Here is a 23,243-nt window from a genome sequence, read left to right on the forward strand (position 1 = left end):
AGCCTGGCCAATAACACCTGGAAGTGAGTGATGGTCATTGTGGATGGTCCCCAGTTCCAGGGAGAAGAGCTGATATCTTGACAGGGATATAGATATTCCTGAGAATGATGTTCCCTAAATGAGAGGCTCCTAAATAGGTGTAATGATCTCATCCTGGGTCTCCCTCACAGTTCAAGCTTGTTGAAGAACATTTGGAGTTGTCAGGTCAGTTCCTTCCAAGGAGTCCTTCAGATCCTTCCCCTAATAAGAAGGTCCCTGATGGGCTCTGTCTGAGTGGTTAGCCCAGGAAAGGGCTGAGGAAGGTGAGAGCCAGGACTGAGGAGGGGGACCAGCTTGAGTGGAGGACAAGGAAAGTGGGCTGTGAGCCTGTCTATCATGGGCAAGAGTGGAAGGATCTGTGTCCTTGTCTTTTGGCTCTCTCTACCTCCCTAACATGGGGCAGGCTAGGATTCTTGATTGGCAGAGGAAGGCTGAAGGACACTCAGTGCTCCCCTGGGTTCAGCTCCTGAACTGGACTGTGAAGAAAGCACTTGTTTCTCTAAACTAAAGGACTCCAGCCTCTGAGGAGGTTTTTATTCAAGACTGTAGCACTGCAGGTAGTTATTTATCATGTCCAACATCTTTTGGCTCCATCTTGCTGATGGTGAGAGTGTCGTCTGTCCCAGACCCAGGGCCACTGGAGCAGGAGAGACCCCAGACTGCAGCTTGGACCTATAATGAATCAGGGATTTTGGAAGTTGCCTTGGTGACTGCTCATACAGGCTAACTATTTGCCAATGTCTTGATTGGTTCAGCAGCTGATGTTGACTGTTTCTCCAAGAGTGACAGATGGGCAAGCTGGAGTCTGGGTCACCAAAATGGCTGCTGGACCTGGAGTCAGTAAGTCCTGAATTCAAGTCTCTCATTGGACTTTACCCTAGGGGTAAAGAATTGCCAATGGGTGGATTCATTCAGAGCCTGTCCCAACCTAAAGGCATGATCATGGAAATAGGAAGCAAAATCAGGAGTCTCACAGCCAGTTGTAAGAATGAAATGTGTCCCAGACCCATTGCTCTGGTCCCTGATGATGGCCCTGTATGCAACCTAGCTGTGTAATAGGGGCTCTCTTTGATTCTTTTAGTTTCAACTGAAATTGGGGGTTCAGGGAGGACTAGCACCTCTGGGGTGAGGACTTGCTGAGCCCCTTTCAGGGTTACATTCCTACTTGGGTGTCTACCTGTTATGTAACTTTGACCTGTGACTCCAAGACACTGTAGAAGGGCCAGTAGCTCCCCCTGGTAAACCTGTCTTGGGTGATGGGCTCAGTCAGGTTGAAAGTAATGGCTAGTATAAAGACAAACCTTACAGTGATTTAGGGATTGTCCATCCCAGGCATGGGAAGACTCCCCTGGTGGAATGGGTGGATGAGAACCATTTGTTCCAAGGAACATGAAGCTGGCTAAAGCAGGCTATGTGGAGGAGTTAGAACTTGGTCAGACATAGAGGATGCCAAGGTCTTCCATGACATCCCAGACCATCCCAGGCCTTCCCAGGCATCCTGACTTCTGTCTTGTCTCTGGAATTCAATGACTCTGAAAGAGAGAGTGAGGCTGATGACTTTAGATAACTCTGCCTCACTTGAATCCAATTCACAAGCAAGTTAAGACATCACCCCTTGATGTCATTGGTTCTTTTAAAAAATGAGGGACCAATAACAAGAACAACCCATTTAAATAAGATGTCAGGCTCCAAACAGGCTCCTCAAGCTTCTGGTAATTTTCTTCCTTGAAAGGTTTCACCTCACCTCCTTTCCAGCTGAGGGAGAAAGGGAGATGTATTTAGGCTTCAAGTAGTATAGGTAGGTGTGTGACTTTCTGTTAGGGATGTAGCATGGGGTTCTCCAGCTCTATTAGAATCCTTTTCAGTCATTGTTCAGAGGGGATTGGTCTAGACCAGTGTTCTCCAGAGTGGTCACCAGTAAGTTGGCTTCCCCCATCAGGAGCTGCACAGATGCTCCTGGGTAATTCATATTTCCCAGCACTGAAATATCCCCCTTTTGCCTCAGATTACCTGCTGTCTTTGGGTCCAGCACAGTGATTAAAACCGCAGGACACAATGACTGCTGGCTGTTCCTGCCAACCTCAGCTCCTGGCAGCTCTAAGAAGGGCAGAACACCCAAGGACATTGGGCAGGAGCAGCTGGGCTCCAAGCAAGGTGAAAGAATCTGTGTTTCAGGTGGATTGACCAGACAGACTAGCTGAGACATACTGAATATAGATCCTGAAATGAACAGAAATGGGGAATCTCTAGGCAATGCTCTGAGAATTCTTTACTCTCCAAAAGGATCCATGTCAGCTCTTCTTTAACTAACCTGCCTACTAGTGATTTTTTTGTTGCTGAATTTCACTGGCTAAATCTTCAATTGAAGGTTGGTATTTTGTACATTTCAAGCCCAAGTGAGCTCTACTAACTTTATCTGTCAATCTGTTTCTTTTGTTGGTTGTGATATTATTTAACACTGATTGTGGGTAAAGCTATTGCTATATTTTTCAGGGGGTTAAAAGTGTCTGGTAATCAGTTCCAGGCACTCCAAATTTCCTGTTTGATTCTTGATTCTCCAAGTGTCACCTTTACAGATTCTCAAGCTTTGACCTGAGGTTGACACACACCTGAGCCTAGATGCTATCTTGAAATTCTGCAAGTTGCATCTCCAAATCATCAGTTTGCATCCATTGGAAACCATTTAATTCCCAACTACTGTAGACTACTAAATTCAGATACTTAATTATTTTCATGGTCTGTTCTAGGCTTCTAAATTGATTAAATCTATCACTGAACTGGTCAAGTAATGAGTCTAAAACATGCTGGTACTATATATGCAAGGTTCCATTTCATTTTGTACCACTGCACAGGCCTTCTCAAATACATTGTTACTTGAGGAAAATACTCATAAGTTTTAGTTTCTACATCTTGCTTGAAAATTTTTTTACTTTCAAAAGATTTTATGTATCTCAACATAACATCAATACTTTTGCCAAAACCTTGTAACTTAAAGTTCAGTTCATTAATATGAACAGAGACATCTATAAAAAACACCAGGGTGTTGACCCACTCCTCATCACTGAGCTGAGGAAAGTTTCCCAGATCCTTATCCTCAAGAAATGCCTTAATTTCTTCAAAGCACTCCAGAAAATGCTTAAGAACTTTGCCTGGGCTCAGCCATCTTACATTATTGTACATCAGCAGTTCACACTAGGTGGAATCAACCTCCAGTAAAAGTGCAGAAAATTTTTGCTTGTGAAGGTGGTGAGCAGCTATTAAATTAACTATTTTTGTAACAACTGACATTAAGTCCTTTAAGTCCGTGAATCCTGCCTTGGCACATAAAACCTCCTGATGGATAATACAATAAAAAGGCACAATCAGATGTCCAATAGCTTCCATAAACAATTTGACAAATCCGACTTTTTCCCCCACCATGTTTGGTGCCCCATCTGTCATCACTGACACAACTTTAGAGATATCAATGCTTGGGTTACAGAATGTTTGTATAACAACCTTACATATTTTACTTCCTGATGTACTTGTTGGAACTGATACTAACTTTATCAACTCTTCTCTCATTGCGAGACCATCAGAATATAACCAATAATGGCCACCTGAGCATGTGATGTGACATAAGTAGTTTCATCAAGAGAGAGCAAAAAATATTTACAATTACTTATGTCTCTCTTTAGTTGATGTTGTACATTTGTGTTCAGTCTCATTATTTGGTCTCTTAATAATTGCATCCTTATTCTGCATATTGTGAAATAGAACTGGTGCATGTCTTAGGAGAGTTTCTTTAATAAATTCTCCCTCACTGAGTGCTTTTCCATGCTGAGCTATGGAGTGAGCAATGCTCAAACTTGCAGATGTTAAATTTGTAGAGTGTAAGGATGATATTAGAAAATGAGTATTGTTTTATTAGTTTAAGGATAAGAAGTAAAGTAGCTGCTTGAGAAAAGAATTGGAGTTTGAAGCAGAGCTGAGAGAGCCTGTTGATTTCAACTGGTGAAAGTTATAACCATTTTTCTGTGTCAATTACTCTCTCTGTCAGTTGGCAGAGATACACACTCAGAGACTCTCTCTCAGGGCAGGAGGAGGTAACATCTTTGCCTCTCTCTGTCTGAGGGAAAGATCTGAAGGAGCTTAGCTTTTTCCTTTCCTTGGGAAACACTATTGAATATCTATTGTGGTTTTTTTAGATTGTTTAACTCTGAGAAGACCAAAGAAAAACCTGGTCTTTGGTTTGATTCTTGTTGAGACTTAACCTTTGTATTTTATAATTTGGAAGCAAAGTTATAAATTATAAGGATAATAGTAGTAGTTTTTATTTAGATAGTAAAAATTAGGGTTAGCCAGATCAGGGAGGAGTAGTGTAGCCTGTGAAACACAGGAGAAGCGGTTCCTTGTGGAACTTGGGAGTTTATTTGAGTGGATTTAGAATCCCTTAGAATTAGAAATCATTTATTATCCTTCTATATTTCAATAAATACTTTCTTTTTATAATAAGAGTCTCTTTAGCATCCTTGCACCTGGCCCTGAAGGGAAGTTCACATTTGACCTTCATTTCATCACCTGAAGATACTTTTGATTACATCTATCAAAAATATCCAAACACTTCTGAACAGTTTTGAACCTATATTGAACAGTTTTTCCATCTAAATATTTTATTTTTATAACTTGCCAATTTATTTTTACCAGAGCCTTTTACAAATTTAAGGATGGAATTAGATTGACTCTTATAAAGGTGTAGCTGCATGGAAATATATTCCTTCTTTTCATCCTCACTTTTTTTTTCCAAGAGCTGTCTACTTATATTTCACATTCTGCTTACTACCTTTTCAGTACATAGAATGAGAAATGATCTGTCATTTTTTTCTATAATGCCATACATCCCCATCCATATCTCCTGAAAGGGTCAGCTACTTCTTTTACTTAACTTTGTTTTTTTTTGGGGGGGGGTTCTCCATCAGGGGGGCAGTGATAGAAAATAGAATTATAGATAGCCTGTTAGCCCTGCAGGCAATTAGGGGTTAACTAGCCTAACTAAGACCACAAGATGGCACATGTAACTGTCTTTTAGGAAAGGGCAGAGTTAATGAGCAGAAATAGGGGTTAATAAGGATGCACAACAGTAATAGTGATGAAATGGAGTCTGCACTATCCTGCAAGATGGTGTTCCTTAAGTAAATTAAGATGGCTTAATTTTTAAAAATTTTATTATTTTAATTATAAATTACATTTAAAAAGAAATTTTAATTTAATTCTAATGGTGGGAAATGGCACCCATAGTGCAGGCCCTCACCTCTCTGAGACTCCCCCTCACTTATCTCAGTAATGATAGTCAATTAGTAATCTGTGACACCTCAGAAGTGAAGATTGGATGATGGTTGCTGTGGTTATGTGGTTGCTGGTAATGGTGATCACAGGGCCCCCAGAGAAGCATTCCATTCTTCCCTGGTCCAATAGCCAGAAGTGAGGTCAAAGATCCCCTAAGAGCCTAACTGGAAGTCCCAGAACTAGACTCTCTGTGCTGGAGTTCTGTTGTTTTGGCCTACAGACCTCCAGCGCAGAGTGTCTACACTACACTACAGCATATGCTTTATCCTGGGCTACTATACCTGGCTGTGCAGGAGCTGAGGATGAAACATCCTTCTAAGCATGCAGCCACATATAGCCTCATGTCATTAAAAATGGCTATGCATGTCAGTGCTGACACACAATAGGAGAGAGAACCTTCCCTGCAGCCTCTCTCAAGCAGCCTCAGCATCTCCTCTCACATCCCTCCCTGAAGCTGGTCCCTTCCTTCCTCCCTGCTCTGCCTTTTCCTGGGGGCTGCTCAGAGGAAGCTCCTCAGGGTTCACTAAGGGAAAGGCCTGGAAGGGCTCCTGGGAAGGGGCTGGCCTGACCCCTCTGAAGCTCTTCCTATAGTCTGCACTGGCTGGCAGGGCCAGGAGAGGATCCTTAGCAAGATCTTCCTGAGTATCCCATGAGAAACGACACATGAAATGTTTGTACCTGAATCCAAAGAGCCCCCAAATAGCAGCTGCCATTATTATACCCTCAAAACCCTGCCTCAGGGGTTCAGGGAGACCTGCAGAAATGGGATGTAAATCTGTTCCTATCCAAGAGGGGTGACGTTATTCCTGTTGTTTGCCTGGAAGAGAGGACAATTCAGAGCATCTTCCCTAAGGGAAGCTGGTCCTCAGTGGCTTCTGAGAAATAGGGGACAAGGAGTGAAGAATTTTCTCAGCTAGTTTAGGGAAGGTGGATTACAGTGATCTGTGCTTCAACATTACAATAATACCAATTTCCAGAACTGGCATGGATCCTTTCAGAGAGTAAAGAATTCTCAATGCTGCGTCACCCATTGCCTAGAGATTCCCGATTTCTGTGCATTTCAGGATAAACATTCAGTATATTTCAGCTAGTTTGTCTGGTCAGTCCACCTGAAACACTGATTCTTCAACCTTGCTTAGAACCCAGCTGCTCCTGCCCAATGTCCTTGGGTGTTCTGCCCTTCTTAGAGCTGCCAGGAGCTGAGGTTGGCAAGAACAGCCAGCAGAGTCATTGTGCCCTTGGGTTTTAATCACTGTGCTGGACCCAAAGACAGCAGGTAATCAGAAGCTTGTGGAGCCTGTTTGGAGCTTGACATCCATTTAAATGGGTTGTTCTTGTTATTGGTCCCTCATTTTTTAAAAGAACCAATGACATCAAGGGGTGATGTCTTAACTTGCTTGTGAATTGGATTCAAGTGAGACAGAGTTATCTGAAGTCATCAGCCTCACTCTCTTGGCATCCTCTATGTCTGACCAAGTTCTAAGCCCTCCAAAGAGCCTGCTTAAGCCAGCTTCACATTCCTTGGAACAAATGGTTCTCATCCACCCATTCCACCAGGGGAGTCTTCCCATGCCTGGGAAAGAAGCTCCCTAAATCACTGTAAGGTTTTTCCTTACACTGTCCATTACTGTCAAACTAATTGAGCCCATCAGCCAAGGCAGGTTGACCAGGGGCTGCTGTTGGCCCTCCTACAGCTTCTTGGAGCCACAGGTCAGAGTTACCTGACAGGTAGACACCCAAGTAGGAATGTAACCCTGAAAGAGGCTCGGCAAGCCCTCATATAAAGAGGTGCTCGTCCTCCCTGAACACCCCATTTCAATTGAAACTAAAAGAATCACAGAGAGTCCCAGAGTCCCCATTACACAGCTAGGTTGCATTCAGGGCCATCATCAGGGATCAAAGCAGACCAGATCATGCCTTCAGGACAGACTCTGAATGAAGACCCCTCCCCTTGAGTAAAGTCCAAGGAGAGACTTGAATTCAGGACTTATTGACTACAGGTCCAACAGCCATTTTGATGACCCAGACTACAGCCTGCCCATCTGTCATCCCTGGGGAAACAGCCACCAAGAGCTGCAGAACCAATCAGGACATTAGGAAGTGTTGAGCCTGGTACCAGGAGCCACCGGGGCAACCTCCCAAGCCCCAGATCGAGGACGCTTCCAGGCTGCGGTCTGGGGTCCCCCCGCTCCGGTGGCCCTGGGTCTGGGACAGACAACACTGTCACCATCAGCAAGATGGAGCCAGAAGTCCTTGGACATGACGACTGTCAGCAAGAGGATCGGTTCCCTCCCGCAGTGCTGCTGCTGCAGCCTTGAATAAAAGCCTCCCCCGAGGCTGGAGCCCTTCAGCTCAGAGAAGCAACGGCTTTCTTCTTTGTGATCCCAAGGTCAGAGCAGTCCCCGAACCCGGGGGAGCGCTGGGGGTCCTCCAGCCTTCCTCTGCAGGTCAGGCATCCCAGCCTGCCCCGTGGTAGGGAGGCGGGGAGAGCCAAAAGAGGACGCGGATCCCTCCGCTCTCGCCCCTGGCTGACAGGCTCACAGCCCACCTTTCCGGTCCTCCACTCAAGCTGGTCCCCTCCTCACTCCTGGCTCTCACCTTCCTCAGCTCTTTCCTGTGCTGGCTGCTCAGATGGAGTCCAGCAGGGACCTCCTCATGAGGGGAAGGATCTGAAGGACTCCTTGGAAGGAAATGATCTGACAACTCCCAGCCCTCTTCCACAGGCTTGCACTGACAGGAAGGGCGGGGCCACGGGCCACAGGGTCGGGGCAGGGTCGGGGCGGGCCCATAGTGAGTGGAAGAATGAGGAGGGGCGAGGAAGAGGCGGGGCTCATCTGGAGGCTCTGAAGGGAGGAGCTGAAGGAAGGGAGACCGGGAAGGTCAGACCCAATGGGCAGGGCGGGGCCTCTGGGAAGCAGGAAGTGACGATCGCCCTGAGCCCCACCTCCTCCTCCACTTCCAAAGATCTTCCTACAGTCTTTTAAGTTTCTGCCATCCGCACCTCAAGTCTCGGTAATTATAAAGTGGTGGCAGGGGACAGCGGGAAAGGGGGTCCAGGATAGGGAGGGGCCAGATGTGGAGGGTCCTGGCTCTTGCTCGAGGAGGAGAGCGGGAGGCAGAGAGCATCACACCCTTTCCCTCAGGTTAGAGCTGGGAGCCGCTTGCAGCATGGACCCTGGCTGGCGCTGAGGTCGAATTCACCCTTTACGAGTCCCTTCGGGGCAGACCACTTCCCACCTGTGCCTCCTTAAGCCCAATTTCTGTATCCCCCCAAAGCCGGGAGCCCTTCCCCTTCCCCAACGTCCTGGGACTCTGGAGCTGGGCTGGGCTGGCTGGGTCCAGCAAGTACTTGGGGATGGAGCGGAGCCAGACAGGTAGCAAGGGGTGAGCATTTCCTTCGGGATGCAATGTATTCCTGTGGCTTCTCTGATCTCTTACAGGGGTTGGCTGTGGCCTCCAACTTCCTCTTCGGGATCTTTTTTCCTGCTAAAATGTCCTTTTTGGAGGGGGTGTCCAGGGGACCAGTACTGGGTGCAGTTTTACCGCGCCTTGTAAGGACCCAGTAGTCCTGCCTCCCAGCCTCTGGGCCCCAGACTCCCAAGCTTCCCCCCCCCCCCACCTTGGGCAGCGTCTTTGGGCAGCGTCTGCTTCAGTCACCCCAATCACGAACTATTCTGGTGTAGGGGTTAAAATTAGGAACTTGACAAAGATAGGAGAGCAGTTTAACAAAGTTTTGTTTTAATGGAGAAAAAATAGGAAAGAAGGAAAGACAGGAGAGAGATTCAAGGATCTATCTTAGAGCTGCCTAAAACCTACCCCAAACTTCTTATATCAACCTATAAACTACCTAAAAACAGTCCTTTGAGAGAGTCTCACTAATAGCTCTTCAGCCTCACTAGGCAGGCTGGACCTACAACTCTTGGTCTCTCTATTCTCACTCACTCACTAAACATGGGACAGCTGCCCACCCTCGCACTCTCCTTCCCTGGGATTCTCCAGCAGCCAAACTGTCCCCAGCCAGAGCCAGCAGCAGCACCTTCTCTCAGGAAAGGTTAAAGGTAGAGCCCTGCCCCTCCCCACTCCAAAAGGTTAAAGGTAGAGCCCTGCCCCTCCCCACTCTGTGAAGTTTAAATTTCACTCTCCCCCTGATTATAATAATGAAATTAATTAACTCTCCCCTGAGTATAAAGATTAAATTGTAACCCCTGCCCATTTTCATTTATTTATTTTAATAACCTTTACTTTACATCTTGGAATCAATACTGTGTATTGGCTCCAAGGCAGAAGAGTGGTTAAGGGCTAGGCAATGGGGGTCAAGTGACTTGCCCAGGGTCACACAGCTAGGAAGTGGCTGAGGCCAGATTTGAACCTAGGACTTCCCATCTCTGGGCCTGGTTCTCCATCCACTGAGCCACCCAACTGCCCCCACCCCTGCCCTTTTTTAGATTCAATCACCAAAAGTATAAACACCCAGCTTAATAGTTGAGTAGGGAGATCTGCCTATTTTTAGATTTAATCACCAAAGGTGTAAACACCCCATTTCACACATTAAGTGGGAGGCCTGTCACCCACATGTGAAATAGTAGGTGACGAATCAAAATCAACTGACTGCCCCTGGACAGACCTAAAAGCCATAGTGTCAACTGTGATTGGTACATGTAAAAATTAGGGGAAGTGCCACAAAAGAAAGTGCCTTTAAAGGGAGTGACAACTGACTGAGTGGAGTTCAACTTGGAACTTTCACTTGGAGTGGAACCTCCTGTGAGAGAGAGAGTTCTACTGGGAGTTCTACTAAGAGTTATACTTGGAGTGGAGGCTGATAAAGAATCTGCCAACTGGACTGATATGTGGTGAGTGAAAAGATGAATCTTTACTGCTGTTTTTTTTTTTTCTGAAGAGACCAGCCTGAGGAAAGACCTGTCCTCTTGAGAGACTCTTGGCTTTGCTGAAGCTGGGATGAAACTAACTCTCCCTGGAGGCATGGGGAGAATTAATTAAATTCCTGAGGACCTTGATTAAATAATCAAGTCCAACCCTTTTAAAAATTAACCCCTTTTCCTCCCTTACACCCCACACTTTGAACCTGCCTTAATCTCTCCCTGTCAGACTGCCCTTCTTACATAGCTTCCTGTGGCATCCCAGGTAAATTCTAATCTTGAAAGTATTATTGATGTGTTAATGTTATAACCCATGTACTGATGTACCAGACTCGTGGTCATATTATTTCTTGAACATTGTATTTAACTGGCACTCTATTAATTGTGACTACTCTCTAATCCTGCAGTCCAAGGGTCAGGAGAATTCCTGGGCAGGACTGTAGCTGCCACAGGGTCGTAGCTCCAACCTTAAGGGACCAGATTCCCTTCCAGGTCACATGTTTGATTCACCTCCTCTTTGATCTTGTGGTTGTCAATTGACCAATGTCTAATGCTATGCCATGTCATATGTTCATTAGCTCCCTCCCTTTCCCCATTCTTTGATTCTCCAGTAAAAGATTGGGGAAATGTGTCTTTCTTCCTTTATTCTCTCTCTCTCTCTCTCTCTCTCTCAGCTCCCAGGGGGTCCTCCTGTAGCCCCTCCTCCTGAGTGCAGGGCTTTGGTTTTGGCCAGTTTCATGTCAGATTTGACCCATCTTGGCCTCTTGATCAATCCAAGCCCTGTTCCTGGTATGCACTCTCCTTCTCTCCCTCCCCTTCTGTGTCTTCTCCTTCCTTTCCCACCCCCTTCTAGCTATCCCCCTCCTCCCCCACCCATACTGACCCCCCTTCACTTGCCCAATTTTCCTGAGATGGTTCAAACCCCCCCTCCCTCCATGGGGCCTGCTCTCCCCCAGGAGCTGTCTGCAGCCCCCACTTCCCTGAGGTTGTATCTAGACTCTCTGGGGAGGGTCAGGTCCCTAGGCATGTGGGGGAGGGAAGGAGGAGCTGATGCAGGAGAGGGGGGCTCTCTCCTGCCCAACCTGGTGAAGGTGGCCCAGGGGGAATCCCAACCCTGGGGTGGAGTCTAGAGGTTGGGAAGGGTTCTAGGGGGAGAGAGGGGCCATTCCAGGGGCCCAGGGATTCTTGACCTGACCCCCAGCTCCTACTCAGAGAGTCCTCTGTGCTGCCCTCAGACCCAACCCTATGGGAGGATCTCTGAGCTCTTCCTTCCTGCCCTTGGGTCCCTCAAAAGCCAAAGACTTTCCAGGACCAGCCCCAGGAGGGATGGGGCTGAGCCAGATCCTGAGCTGGGGGGGAGATCCAGGCAGCTTTCTGCTCAGGCCCAAAGAGGGAGCCCCAAGGCAGTGAGGAAGATGGGCTTTTCTGCACTGGGAAAGAGGGCAGGGAGGGCCCCAGGAGGGGCTCCAGGCCAGCTCCTGCTGCTCAGAAGGGCAGAGAAGTCAGACATTCCCTGGGACAAGGGAGGCCTGCTGGGAAGAGCTTTGGCAGGAGCTCCATTGAGGGTCCAGAAAGTGGGGGGAAGGTGGGGAGCAGCAGCCTGAGTGGGGAGTAGAAGCCGGGAAAAGATGGAGGAGGCTCCCCAGAGGGACTGACTGGGCATCCTTTGCTGCCTCTACAGGGAGCCTGGAGTGCCAGGGATGGCCTTGGAGAGGGACAGACTGCCAGGCCAGGTAAGTGCATTCCAGGCCCAGATGGGAGCCCCTCAGCCAGGAGGCCCTTCCCTGGCTCTGAGCCAAGATGGGCTGGAAGCTGCTCCCGGCTTCCTGCTGGGCCCTTTCTGTCCCCCCATCCCAGGCAGCAGGAGCAGCCCTTCCTGGCTCTCTCCTGGCCTTTGGCAGGGATTCCTTGTTCCGGGGTCCGCTCAGACCCCCAGAGCTCCCCCAGGTGCTGCCTCCCAGGCCGGATTTCTCCCCATCACAGGTGAGGGCCCAGGACGACCATTGACTCCTTGTCCTTCCCTGTCTGGGGACCCTGTCTTGGCTCTCTCTGCTTGCCTGCCTCCCTCCCAGCCTCTTCTCTGCTGCTTCTCCCCTGTTCCCTCTGGAGTCTGGTCTGGAGCAGAGCCCGAGGGTGTCCCCTGCTCTGTGGGGTCCTCAGGGAAGACCTTGTCCCCCGGGCTGCTCCCTGGCTTCTGCCTCAAGTCCTCGAGTCTTCCGGGGTCCCTCCAGCTCCTTCCTCTCCCCCATTCTTAGCCCAGCTGAGCCAGTGTGAAGGAACACCCTGGTGTGTGCCGGGCACTGCTCAGCCCAAAGGAAGGGAGAAGCCATCGGCCGCCCTCCAGGCCCCCCCAGTCTGACCAAGGAGAGCCCTCAGCAGCCGTGTCCAAACCAGCTCTGGGAGGGAGGGAGGGAAGGAGAGAAGGAGGGAGGGAGGGAGGGAGGCCTTTTGGGAGGGAAGTGGGGGAGGTACAAAAGCCCTCTCTCCTCCCCTCTCCTGCCTTTTACATTCTCCAGTTCCCCCCTCCCTGGCTCAAGCTCTGGCAGGTTGATGACTCTCACACTGATGCTGGCTGTACTGGGACACAGCAACAGGGCCACAGACATGTCCTGACAGCTACATCCCACTCCTGGGGCCCTTGGGATCCAAGCTGCAATGGGGGTCCCCTAGATATTTCCCTTCACACAGTAGAATCTTCTTGGCTTCCTTCAGCAGCATCACTGAGCTACTTTCCCCAAACTTATATTGCCCTCTTAAAGAATCAGCTTCTAGTGCTGGCTCCAACACTGACAAAGGGCAGGACTTTTGGGTCCTGCCCTTCTCTGTGGGTCAGTTTCCTCCTGTAACTGACCAGAGGTGGGCTCTTCATTGTGATGTGACTTTCACCCTTCTGTGCTCTGACTTGGGCTGCTCTAGGAGGAGGTGACATTCAAGGATGTGGCTGTGGACTTCACCCGGGAGGAGTGGTGCCTCTTGTCCCCTCCCCAGAAGGAGCTGTTCAAAGAGGTGATGCTGGAGAATATCAGGAACCTGCTCTCTGTGGGTAAGGAGTCTTCTCCCTGCTGCCTGAATCAGCTATCCAAGGGAATATCATCCTCAGAAGCTGGCAGGTTTGGCAGCAGTTTTCAGTCATGAAGAAGGGACGAGGGCTGGTATGTCGAGTCCCAGAGCTAGGTGCCTCCTGCTGCCTGGTTCTCCTATGAAAGGACTTTGCATTGTGTAATGGGACCTTGAGAGTTCCCTTTGGTGCTCCTGAAGTCTGAGATCAAATACGTGTTGGAGAATCTCAGACATGGAATAATCTCAGAGTTGATTCAATCTTGCCTCTGCCTGGCTGGGAATTGGGTCTTCCAAACTCATCTGGGAAAACTGTTTCAGGAGGGTTTTCCTCCTACCTTCTTTCCCTCTAGAGTGGATCTTTTTTGGGCATCTTTTTCTCTTTAAATAGCATAAAAGAGTAGCCTAAGAGATCAGGTTTGTCTTTAGTTTTCCCTCCTATTGCCCCTAGCCTCCATAAGTTCCAGTGAGGAAGGGAGGGAAGAGATGAAGTGTTTATAAGGACCTGCTCTTGGCCCAGAGCTCTGCTTAGGGTTTTCTCTGTAATATTGTGGCCTCCTTCCTCACCTTCATCTTCCTTTATCAGTGACACAATTACCCTTATTTTACAGACAAAGAAATAGATTGGATTAAGTAGCTTGTTCTGAGGCACCCACATAGGAGGTACTTGTGGTGAAATGTAAACTGAGGCCTTCCTGCCTCTAATCCCAGGGCCCTGTCCCCTCCCTCCTAGCTGCCTCTCATTTCTAGATAATGGAAAACTATGGACTGAGTCCAGCCTCCTTTGAAGAAAATGCCCTAGAACCTAATGTTCCAGTTCCAGATTGGTTTCCCCCACCTTTCCCTCTCTCCCCTCCCCACACTAAGTCTTGTGGAGACTCTCCTCCATGAGTTCCAGTAAGTCTCCTGCATTTCCTGCTTGCCCTCCTCTTTGATTGTCAGGATGAGTGTACTGGCTTAGAAACAGCATTGGGCCCAAGGAGGATTGTTGAGTTCCCCAGGCGAGGAGGCAGAGACTCCCCAAGGGAACAGTCCAGGAGAATCAGAATCAAAGAGGGAGGAGTAGATAAGGTGATGGGACAAAATCTGATCTTGTGAGGTCCCTGGGTCTGGGGCTTCAGATTGACTCAGAACACTGACCCTTAGACCCAGTGTGGGAGTTTATTTAGACTTTTCTTCCAGAATGGACCAGAACATGGTGTGTTAGGGGGGCTGTTGCTTATTCCAGGTCCTCCAGCAGGGTAATAAGACCATCCTACCCGGGGCTTCTGTATTACAGACACTGAGGGGTGAGGGCAGACTCCTGTGGGAACCCCATGAAGAGAGTCTCTGAGTCATGTCATTGGACTCCCCAAACTTTCCCTAAAGAGAACTCAGTGATGAGCTTCTCTCCCTGAATGATTCTACCTTGCCCAGGTGTTCCAGCTCCCCCACAAGACGTGCTCTCTTTTTTGGAGCAGAGGGAAGCCCCATGGATGCTGGATCAAGAAGTCCTGAGGAGCTACTACCCAGGTAAGGGAGGGGAAAAGAGGTGTGAAAGAGCCAAGGTAACTAGAGGCTACTGTGTGTTCTGATGAAGCCAGGGCTAGATTTGGGGGCAGGAGGACCCAACTTAGAATTCTTTTTGAGAGATTTTAGCAGGGTCTTCCTGGGCAAGTCACTGAACCTCTGAGCCTTAGTTTACTCCTCTGTAAGATGAGGCTATTGGACACCATTTCCTATCTGCTTCCTTCATGGGATCAGTCTGTAACCCTCTAAAAAGTCAGTTTTGGGATTGAAGGACCTGGTAGTCTCCTACAGGTGCCAGAAGGGCTGAGCTTATCCCTCTGAGCTCTTTAGTATCCAGAAGCATGTATGAGTGCTTGCTCTGTCCTGGATCCTAGGCTAAGTTACAGAGGACATAAATGGCTGCAGTGGACAATCCCATGCCCTCAATGAGCTCACCTTCTACCAGAGCAGAAAGCAGCATGCTGAAAGTTGTGTAGAAGTTCTAAAGATCCCAGCTCTAGGACAGCCAATCACTAGAGAGAAGGCTCTGAAGGGAAGGAGCACTAGAGAGGTCTAATGGGGGGAGGTGGCCTGGGGCTTCAGGAGAGCCAGACTGAGGATTCTGGGGGAAAGTATAGCAGAGAAAACAAGGGAAAGGCATTGGCACAACTCTCTGCAAATGGTCCTGAACCCAAGGACAGATATTGGACAGTATCTCATGAAGAGATCAAATGAGAGGGTTTGGAGCCCTGGGGAGAAATGGTTTATTGGTTCCCAGAGGAAGAGAGTCATTATCTCATTTGTGTGGGAAAGGCTGAAGATAAATGAACAATTAGGGCTCTGGAGTAAGGAATAGACAGGCTTATATGAGGGATGGGATGGGATTATTTGCTCATGGAAAGAGATTTTCTTTAGGAGAATGACCTTTTTTTCTGATTTTTGAGGCCAAAAAAGGAAAAGGAGACAACTGAGCTTGGTGAGATGTGGAGGATAAGAGAGCTCTGGAGAGAGGTCCAACTTTTGTTCAGTGAAATATGAGGCCAAGTTCTTAGGTCAGTAGGAGAGGCAGGGAGTGGTAGGAAGCCATAAAGGACAGCTGGAGAACAGGGAAATCTTTGGAAGGCTGCTGTGGTGAGTGGCAAAGGGAATCCTTAAGGGAGATGTCACAGAATTGCCTTGTGTAAAATGAGAAATAAAACCCTTATAAATGATGTTATTTTAAGTTAGGCTGGATGGAGTTTGAATTCTAGCAGGGTTGACTTCCTTCTTAACCAGAAGGTCTCAAAGAGGGATGTCCCCATGATGAAACCTCAGTACAGGTAGAGACAGAATCCCGTATTCAGATAAGAGATAACTATGGGGTAAAGAATTCACGTTTTTCCAGGGCTTATCAAAATGCCTACCACCCCTAGATGCCCTTTCTCATTACAGACCCTGTCAGGGTGTTAATAATGGTGGCCAAACTTGGGTTTGACCTAACCAAAGTCTCTTAGAACTGACACCCTATTTGAACCGTATCACCCTCTATCTCTTTCATATATTCCCAAGAATTATCTGACTTTTCACTATGAATTAACAGTGGTTTATTATTGTGACAAGTAAGGGAAAAGTTTAGGGAAGTGGGATTCAAGAGATCCTTAAACTAATCTATTCAGACTGATCTTGATTGAATCCTTGGTTGTGGTCACAGGCCAAGACCAGTCTAAAAGCAACTCTTCCTTTTCCCCAAAACTATATTTTACTTAAACTATATTCCTAAGTATAAGTTTAATCTTGAGTCTAGAGGTAACAGAGATAGATGATTCTTCTGGTCATATACACAGACTGCCCTCCTAGGATAAATCCTACTTGGGTCAATCTCAGATGTCCTGCCTGACCATCAAAGTTTCACAAGATGAGCTTTAAGATGATTAACACCAGAGGCACAGCAGTCTGTTTGGGACACTTCAAGCTATTCAATGAGATGAGTCAGAGCACAGTATCCTCCTTCACCCTTTCAGGGTTTAGGAATCAACTCCCCATTGTGTCCTTTGAAACTTCCCCAGCATCCCTAAGTGCATTCTGCCTCTCCATCTGTCAGTCATCTCTTCTGCTGTGTTCCATCACTCCTCTTCATTTACACCTAGTTCTATATTTGCCATGGTGAAGACTCAGCTTATATCAGGAAGCCTCAAAGTAGAGTAGAGCTAGGCAGCTGGTTTCCTGATTTTCCTTCTCTCCATTGACCTGTAGCCCATGATGAGGAATGAAAAATGATGCCTTACTTGGAAGAGATCCAAGGCTAAGCTTTCCCTAAATCATCAGTTCCAGGCCCTTTCCGGGTCTCTGTGGCTCAGTCTTTGTCCTGTTCTTGGACAATCAAGTGACCACAGAACTTCACTTTAGGGAGATGAGAGCCTAGAGAGAAGCCTCTGGGATCTTAAGGATTGGATCTGCTCTAGTTGCAATGGAGTTACTGTTGACTGCTGAGAAATAAGAGCAAGAGAAAGATAGAAACACGGCTGAGGGCAGAGCATGCATTTGCCTTCCAGGAGAGAGACAGAATGCGAGGATTCTGGTAGAACTTGGGCCTGACATAGTCCCTGGGCCCAGTCAGTAAACAGGTATTAAATAATAAATATGTTCTAGGAACTGTGCTATGCCCTGAGCAAACAAAGGAAGGGAAACACCAGTCTGGCCTGTCCTGGAGCTCACAATCTAGACCAAGACATGGAGGTGGTTTAGAAAAAAGGAACAGTTCCTGAATATCTGAGATGATTTAATTCAATAGGAAAATCAGGAACTAGAGGAGTGCAGAGAATGACAGTTTAAGGAGAAATGCAATCAAAGGAGGAAATAATCCAAATTTTAATGATAAAAATAAACATCACCATTTCTATATAGCCTCTAGTATTTGTCATACACTTTATGAATATTATCTCATTAGATACTTATAGGAACCCTAGGAGTCACTTGATATAACATGTTATAGTTGAGGAGCCTGAGACCAACAGAGCTCCTGTGACATGCCCAGGCTTAAAAGTCCTAGTAAGTTTCTGAGGTACAATGAGAATAAACTACAATCCGTATTGGGGTTTTTAAGAAGAATATCATGAAAATGGCAGTATCTATATGAGGTGGTAAATAGGAAGAGAATTGTTCCAGTTTTCTTGCCCATTTCTTTACAAAAGGATCATGGACTCAACTTACTGTATGAGACATATATTTAAACACTGGAAATTTTTGCCATGTTTTTATTTAAACTGTATTTAGTAGAAGGATTGTATTTTAGTGAAAAGAGACATTTAAAGGAAAGTAATGGCTACTCTCAAGGATTAGGTAACAGAACAAGTCTTTTATGTCTTAGATAAATGCAAAAAAGAGTACTGAATTTCTTCATCTGATCTCAGATACTGGAAGAAAAAATAAGATTGAAAGCCATCACAAAGGGAATTACATGATGCTCACAGAGAATCTGGATGATGAAATAATAGGAATATTTAGTCTACATGCACCCAGTGGTGTCATACCTAGGATGAGAGGATTAAATGCATAGACAATGGAAACAAAAGCAGAAAGATTGAAAATGAATTGTCTAGTACTGTGGATAGAGCATGCCTAGCCACAAGACTTTGTCTCAGCTGTCAGGATTTCAGGTCAAGTCACTCATCCAGCTTTTTTGACATCATGGTATGATTTAGGAATGTAATAAAGCTAGCCTGTCTAAGATCCCAGATTTGTTATGCAGAGTCAGTGACATGACATTCGAGGCTCCTTTTTATTTAAATTTTTGTTTAGCTTTGATGTAATGGCATTTTCAAAGGATAGATTGTGCCCATTTAAATTGGAAGACTTTTCTTCTTACTTAAGGAAATAGGATATAAAGCGATTTATGTTCTGATAGTGGAGGAAATGAGATAGAGATATGTGTATATATGTATGTTTTACTGTTTTTTTTTTTTTAAAGGAGAGATAAGACCTGAAATGAAAGTGAATATAACACTTCCTATGGAAGAAATGGACTTACAAAGGTTTATGAGTGATGGTCCCGATAACTTTGTTTTTAGAGAATTCTCTGTTGTACATCAAAATTCATCTCATATAAAACATCAAAGAATACACACTTGGGAAAAATCTCATGAAAGCAGTCAGTGTAATAAGACTTTTATGCATAGGGCCAGTCTTCCTGGATATCAGAGCATCCACACTGGTGAGAATCCTTTTGAATGCAAGCAATGTGGAAAGACATACAGTCAGAGATCCCATCTTAATGTACATCAGAGAGTCCACATTGGAGAGAAACCTTATGAATGCAATGAGTGTGGAAAGACATTCAGACGGAAGTTTGATCATGCTGTACATCAGCGAGTCCACACTGTGGAGAAAAGTTATGAATGTAAGCAGTGTGGAAAGACTTTCAGATGGGGCTTCGAACTTGCTGTACATCATAGAGTCCACACTGGGGAGAAACCTTATGAATGCAATCAGTGTGGAAAGAGTTTCAGACAGAGCTTCAAACTTACTGTACATCAGAGAGTCCATACTGGGGAGAAACCTTATGAATGCAAACAGTGTGGAAAAACATTCACAAATAACTCCAGTCTTGCTGTACATCAGAGAGTCCACACTGGGGAGAAACCTTATGAATGCAAGCAGTGTGGAAAGAAATTCACAAATAACTCCAGTCTTACTGTACATCGGAGAGTCCACACTGGGGACAAACCTTATGAATGCAAGCAGTGTGGAAAGACATTCATAAATAACTCTGGTCTTACTGTACATCAGAGAGTCCACACTGGAGAGAAACCTTATGAATGTAATCAGTGTGGAAAGACATTCACAAATAACTCTAATCTTGCTGTTCATCAAAGAGTTCACACTGGGGAGAAACCTTATGAATGTAAGCATTGTGGAAAGACTTTCAGACGGAGCTTCAAACTTATTGTACATAATAGAGTCCATACTGGGGAGAAACCTTATGAATGCAAGCAGTGTGGAAAAGCATTCACGAATAACTCTAATCTTGTTGTACATCAGAGAGTCCACACTGGGGAAAAACCTTATGAATGCAAGCAGTGTGGAAAGACATTCACAAATAACTCCAGTCTTACTATACATCAGAGAGTCCACTCTGGGGAGAAACCTTATGAATGCAATCAGTGTGGAAAGACATTCACAAATAACTCTAGTCTTGCCGTACATCAAAGAGTCCACACTGAGGAGAAACCTTATGAATGCAAGCAGTGTGGAAAGACTTTCAGACAGAGTTTTAAACTTACTGTACATCAGAGAGTCCATACTGGGGAGAAACCTTATGAATGCAAGCAGTGTGGAAAGACATTCACAAATAACTCCAGTCTTACTGTACATCAGAGAGTTCACACTGGGGAGAAACCTTATGAATGTAAACAGTGTGGAAAGATATTTACAAATAACTCTAGTCTTACTCTTCACCAGAGAGTCCACACTGGGGAGAAACCTTATGAATGCAATCAGTGTGGAAAGACATTCACATATAACTCCAGTCTTGTTGTACATCAGAGAGTCCACACTGGGGAGAAACCTTATGAATGCAATCAGTGTGGAAAGACATTTACAAATAAGTCCAGTCTTGTTGTACATCAGAGAGTCCACATTGAGGAGAAACCTTATGAATGCAATCAGTGTGGAAAGACTTTCAGACAGAGCTTCAAACTTACTGTACATCAGAGGGTCCACACTGGGGAACAGCCTTATGAATGCAAGCAATGTGGAAAGGCATTCAGTCAGAGATCCCATCTTTCTCATCATCAGAGAATTCACACTGGGGGAAAACCTTAAGAATACAAGTGTTATAAGGAAATGAGAAGAAGGGGATGCTGCAAAAGAAGCAGGAAAGTTTCCAAATTCTGGAGATGTGACAGGACTGTTTTTCTTCTATAAGTTAAACTAGAGGTTGAGTTTGTCTAGTTTCCCAAGGTGAACCTGGTGAACTAGGTGTTCTTTCTCCCATGGCTTTCCTTGTGATCCATCTTACCATCTACCTATTTCTGTGTATCTTGTTGATGCTGACTGAGAGGTATTCCTACATAGCTGCTTGATACACCTAAAGCCATTTGTCAATGAGACCTTCCCTTTGAGCCCTCTTCCTGCTTACCTTCCAGCCTTACTACCTCTATCACCATCTAAGAGGGGATTTCGATTAGTGAAGTGTATTTTATCATAGGAACTTGAACTCTTAGGTAGAGGTAACTGACAGTGCAGATACCATCTCTCTGAAGCTACCAACTAGATTTGGTGGGAGTTTTATTTATATTCTTTAGATAGATAATCCCGATTCCCGTCCTTTCCTTCCCTTATCTTAAATAAACCCTGTTCAAAACCATTTTGTATCCTGTAAGCTTTATCCTCTTCATCTTCCCAAGCCCTATGTCCTTCTGATACTGGTCCTAAACAGTCATTTCTTGACCTACTAAAATCCCATCAGCTGTCTTTCTGGAAACAATTATTTTAGTTATGTGCAATTATTTCACAAGCTTTGTGAAAAGATATTCACATGCAGCTCTAGTCTTGCTATTATGTAAAGGAAATTTACCATACCCCCTTTTTGGGGCAGCATACCAGGCATGAGAATCTGAGCTTGACTCATGGTTGAGGATTTCATGATGGAATCCATTGAGTGAGGATAGAATGGCAGACAGGAAAAGGCAACAAATAGAGTCAAAATCATGGGACATGGGCAGGGTGATGTCTTCTGTTCTGCTCCCCTGGACTGCCCCCCTGGGCAGCCCAGGCAAAATGGAAAGCAACAGTTGGGTTCTTAGATGCAATTTGTGAGTAAGTGGGCAGAGAAAAGTTTTGATAAACTGAGGCAAGAGCAGATATCCAAGGTCATCTCAGTTTTGATGCCCCCTGGACTTCCCTATGGGCATGGCTAGAGTACCCTAATGGTGGCCACAAAATATCAAGCTAATTGGAGCAATGAGGAAAGTATATCTCCTCTATTTTTCCATTTTTTCTTCCTAATACCTTAGAATGAATAAAATTAATTTAGGCCCAGTCTCACAATTTTTTCTTTTGTACTTTTCTTCACAGAAACCACACATTAACATTGAGCTTTTAGTTTGCTCAAAATTAGACAATTCACTCTACTATGTCATAAGCTCATGTAAGATTAGGCCCAAAAAGCCATATGATTTAGACCAAAAGTACCATCCCATAAACAAATTAAGGGAGCATAGGATAGTTTACCTTTCATATCAATTTATCAATAAGGGAAGAAATTATGACTAAGAAATAGATAACATAAGGTGTAAAATCGGTCATTTTTATTATATTAAATTTGAAACTGTACAAACAAAACTAATGTAACCAAGATTAAAAGTATAAACAAGTTATCATTTGCTTTACAACATGTCCAATTAAATACTTAAGTTTTTATAAATTCTAACTCTTTTCTCTAAAGCCTTAATTTTTCAATATGTGGTATCTAGACCTAAAGAGGAGTTAATTTAGTAAGGGAATAATGTCTTTGCTCCATAGAAATAATTTGTTACTAGCATCATTTCCTATATAAGGTATTCTCCCAAATTCCTACAAAACAAAAATTAAAAGAACAAATGATGTTGTAGATATTGTAGTAAGGATATAATGTCTTTGCTCTATAAAAATCATTTGTAGGTAGCTTCATTTCCTATATAAGATTTTCCAAAAATTTCCTACAAAACAGAAATTAAAAGATACAAATTATAAGTTCCAAATATGAAATAAAATTGTTATTCCAATGATTTCTATTCATTTGAATGCATTATCAAAGTAATTATCTTACATAGAAAATCACCATGCATCTATCATCTTGACACTCTGGACTGATTGCATTCAGAGGCCAGTGTACATAACTCATACAATTATACTTAGTTCTAAAATTTCTAAACCTATCACATATAAAATCTTAAGCCTATTTTACATTAAGGTCTGTTTTACATATTTTGAAAAAATTTGTCACACCAGTACAAAACTCCAAGCTAAATAATTCTGTTGGGAGGCCAGAATCCCAATAAAGCCGCACCCTGTTCAGATCAAGAGCAGAGACCTGAAGCCTTAGGAAATAGTCTTTTTGTGCCAAGAAATCTCATAACACAGTGACAGAAAATAGTCACAATGAAAATAGAATGGATGCTAAGTCGTTCAAATGAGTATCTTGATGACACAAATGCAATTAATCTGGTAAGTGTAAAAAATATCACTATGGGTGGTAACTTTGCAGTACTCACATTTTTGGTGTTTTCACCGATGTTTATGTTGGAATAATAGAAATCAGCAGTTTTGGTTAAATAATATGTGAAAACAAGAGTAGCCCCCTACCTCCTGCTTACTTGTTTGTTTGTTTTTTTTTTTTACTACAAACAAGACCATCCTCCCTCTTTGTCTGACCATTGTGAAGATTGGATTTAGCTATTTCCTGATTGTAACAGTGAAGGTACTTAGCTCTTTATGGTG

General features: G+C 45.0%; 1 protein-coding gene across 3 annotated transcripts; it reads left to right on the forward strand.

Moving 5' to 3' along the window:
* Positions 1-5,302: 5,302 nt before the first annotated feature.
* Positions 5,303-21,129, forward strand: LOC103106292 (zinc finger protein 420-like). Of its 3 annotated transcripts, none has more exons than XM_056812681.1 (7): positions 7,447-7,753; positions 7,972-8,376; positions 8,805-10,214; positions 11,923-11,974; positions 13,158-13,284; positions 14,715-14,810; positions 18,733-21,129. In XM_056812681.1, the coding sequence occupies exons 3-7, from the start codon at positions 10,210-10,212 to the stop codon at positions 20,583-20,585; spliced, it is 2,133 nt and encodes a 710-aa protein (XP_056668659.1). In that variant the 5' UTR covers positions 7,447-7,753; positions 7,972-8,376; positions 8,805-10,209; the 3' UTR covers positions 20,586-21,129. The 3 variants fall into 3 exon arrangements, with proteins under 3 accessions (XP_056668656.1, XP_056668659.1, XP_056668661.1); XM_056812683.1 differs by lacking the exon at positions 7,447-7,753 and having other exon boundaries at positions 8,244-8,376; positions 8,805-9,415; positions 9,453-10,214; XM_056812678.1 differs by having other exon boundaries at positions 5,303-8,376.
* The last annotated feature ends 2,114 nt before the right edge of the window (positions 21,130-23,243 follow it).

Source organism: Monodelphis domestica, chromosome 1 (genome assembly GCF_027887165.1).
Source record: "Monodelphis domestica isolate mMonDom1 chromosome 1, mMonDom1.pri, whole genome shotgun sequence".
NCBI classification, from domain to species: domain Eukaryota; kingdom Metazoa; phylum Chordata; class Mammalia; order Didelphimorphia; family Didelphidae; genus Monodelphis; species Monodelphis domestica.

Bases quoted from the DNA above. Each gene is read 5' to 3' on its own strand.
- LOC103106292 (XM_056812678.1), top strand. The intron at 13,285-14,714 runs GTAAGGAGTCTT...TACCTTGCCCAG, and splicing joins CAGGAACCTGCTCTCTGTGG to GTGTTCCAGCTCCCCCACAA. The intron at 14,811-18,732 runs GTAAGGGAGGGG...TTTTTTTTAAAG, and splicing joins CCTGAGGAGCTACTACCCAG to GAGAGATAAGACCTGAAATG.